This window comes from Echinops telfairi, unplaced genomic scaffold, assembly GCF_000313985.2.
Source record: "Echinops telfairi isolate 266 unplaced genomic scaffold, ASM31398v2 ScPeMD7_84;HRSCAF=325, whole genome shotgun sequence".
Taxonomy (NCBI): Eukaryota; Metazoa; Chordata; class Mammalia; order Afrosoricida; family Tenrecidae; genus Echinops; species Echinops telfairi.
The window spans coordinates 3,181-5,428 of record NW_022103982.1 but is presented as its reverse complement, the minus strand read 5'-3'; the positions used below and the strand labels follow the sequence as shown (position 1 = coordinate 5,428).

The 2,248-nt window shown below is 39.1% G+C and overlaps 1 protein-coding gene across 1 annotated transcript; it reads left to right on the top strand.

Moving 5' to 3' along the window:
• The first annotated feature begins 561 nt into the window (after nucleotides 1-561).
• Nucleotides 562-1,303, top strand: TMEM70 (transmembrane protein 70). The gene has a single exon (XM_004717903.2). The coding sequence runs from the start codon at nucleotides 618-620 to the stop codon at nucleotides 1,113-1,115; it is 498 nt and encodes a 165-aa protein (XP_004717960.2). The 5' UTR covers nucleotides 562-617; the 3' UTR covers nucleotides 1,116-1,303.
• The last annotated feature ends 945 nt before the right edge of the window (nucleotides 1,304-2,248 follow it).

Below are 2,248 nucleotides of genomic sequence, written 5' to 3'. Positions count from 1 at the left end.
CTGGACTATCTTGGAGCTCGATTCAACAAATTTTTAATGATCAAAAAGGCCTGATTTGTGGCAGATGGGGGACTGGTTTTACCACCATGACAATGCCCCTGCTCAAGCAGCCATCTCAGTGTGCCACTTTTTGGCAAAAAAACAACATGCCTTTCTTACCCCATGTACATTACTCACCTGACTTCACTTCTTTCTTTGTTTCTGTGAATTAAGAGGGACACGAAAGGATAGTGATTTGATGACATGGGAGAGGTGAAGAAAAAGACAAGGGAGGTGCTGGCAGCTATCGATGAGTTTGAAAAATGTTTCCAAGAATGGAATCACAGACTTGACAAATATATTTAGCGTAATGGAGAGTACTTTGAAGGTGATAAGGTGGTTTTGTAAAAAACAAAAAATTATATACATAGCTTTTAGGAAGAAAAATTCTGTTTTGTTTTTTTTTTGGTTACCCCCTCGCATATCTGCCTCAGATTTTTTCTGACAAAATCATTACATGTATAAAACGTCCTGTCATGTTAAGCATGGTACTTATACATGTATTCTGATTTTGCTGTTGTTTTAATGATATAGTAAGAAGAAAGAGAGAAAAGCTAGTAGGATAGATTGATTCTTTTATGAAGTGTCCTAACCCCTTCCTGTTTTCTCCTTGTTTAGGTGTGAAGTGTTTCTCTTACTCTACAAGTGTGATCAGTCTTGCTTTCCTACCTTACATGTTTGCACAGAGTAATATTGTCATTGGAAGTCTGCCGTTGCAAATCTTATTTTATGGCATCATAGGAAGCTTTACAGTGATCACTCCCGTGCTGCTTCACTTTGTCACAAAAGGCTACGTCGTCCGGTTGTACCACGAGGCCACGACGGACACTTACAAAGCCATTACGTACAGTGTCGTGCTTTCAGAAAAGAGCACACTGTTTCACCAGAATGATGTGAAGATTCCAAGCAGTGCACACATGTTCACCACGTTTTACGCTAAAACAAAGTCCTTATTAGTTAATCCACTACTCTTTCCAAACCCTGAAGACTTTAACCATCTAATGGGTTATGACAAGCCTTTCACTTTTGATATGGAAGAAGAAGATGAAAAGAAACCGCTTCAAGAAGAGAAATGAGCCTATTGTTTTTATGTCTAGGCTCACGTTTGATTTATCTTTCACTGTACAGTAATAAAATTGCCATTACTTTTGTATCTGTAAGTGACTGACGGTTAAACTGTTAGAAAAACCCTGTGAAACAAGAGCTCTGAATTTTCAGTGAATGATAGTCTTTTACAATAAAATAAGCTATGTTTTAAAACACAGTGCATATTATTTTGTGTATAAAAGCTATGTGAATGTGTGTATGTGGTTTTATAACGGCACTAGGGCAATGATTTCTTTTAGAAGAATTAATACCAGACTAGTGTAAGGAGGTAGATAGATAAGGATTTTCCAAATGTCAAAATTTCCCGACAGTAAGCCACTCCCATTTTCCCTGATCTTCACCACTCCACTTAGTATCTTCCCTCACACCCGTGGGTTCTGCAATTCATGGGAACGTTTGACAGAACTCAGAAAGCTTTAAGGAATCACCTACGTGTTTGAGGGTGTTAGTCCCAAATCCAAAGTTCAGACATGCATTTGAAGGTTCCTCGTCATCCACAGGCTGGAGAAGCTGGTGAAATCAGACAGGTGATAGGAGTGCAACCCAAGTACCAAGAACTAGAGCTCAAGGCACAGCCAAGAGAAATGCTGGGTCCAGAGCCAGAAACCAAATGTGTCCTAAAGTCCAAGCAGATCTTGCTTCTGCGCATGCTCAAGAAGGGGTCACACGAAACAGCTTTGATAGAGAGATGGTTTTTGTCTTTCAGCAGACCACCCCCTAAGGAAACAAAGGGTGGTGACTTGAGTCATACCCTCTAGTCAATGGAGACTCTAGACTGTATCACACTTTAATCCTTTCTAATAGCATAACAGAACTCCCTTCAAAATGGGTTTATAACCACTGGTTTAGAGGTTAGAGTTTATAAAACATCACGAAAGGGATAGTGGCTAAACAGGCCATATTAACTGACTACATCTCAGGCACCTAACAACTGCAGCATATGCAATCTGCATGGATGCTGTTAAGCCAAGGGTCCATGTTTCCTTTTTCTTAGTACTTGGATCTTTCTAAGTTTATAGATATGTTTTTCCACACTTATTTTTTTATTCACAAATTATGAGAAACAGTGCTAATCTGTCTTTAGTTCTCAACAAGTTTTTGC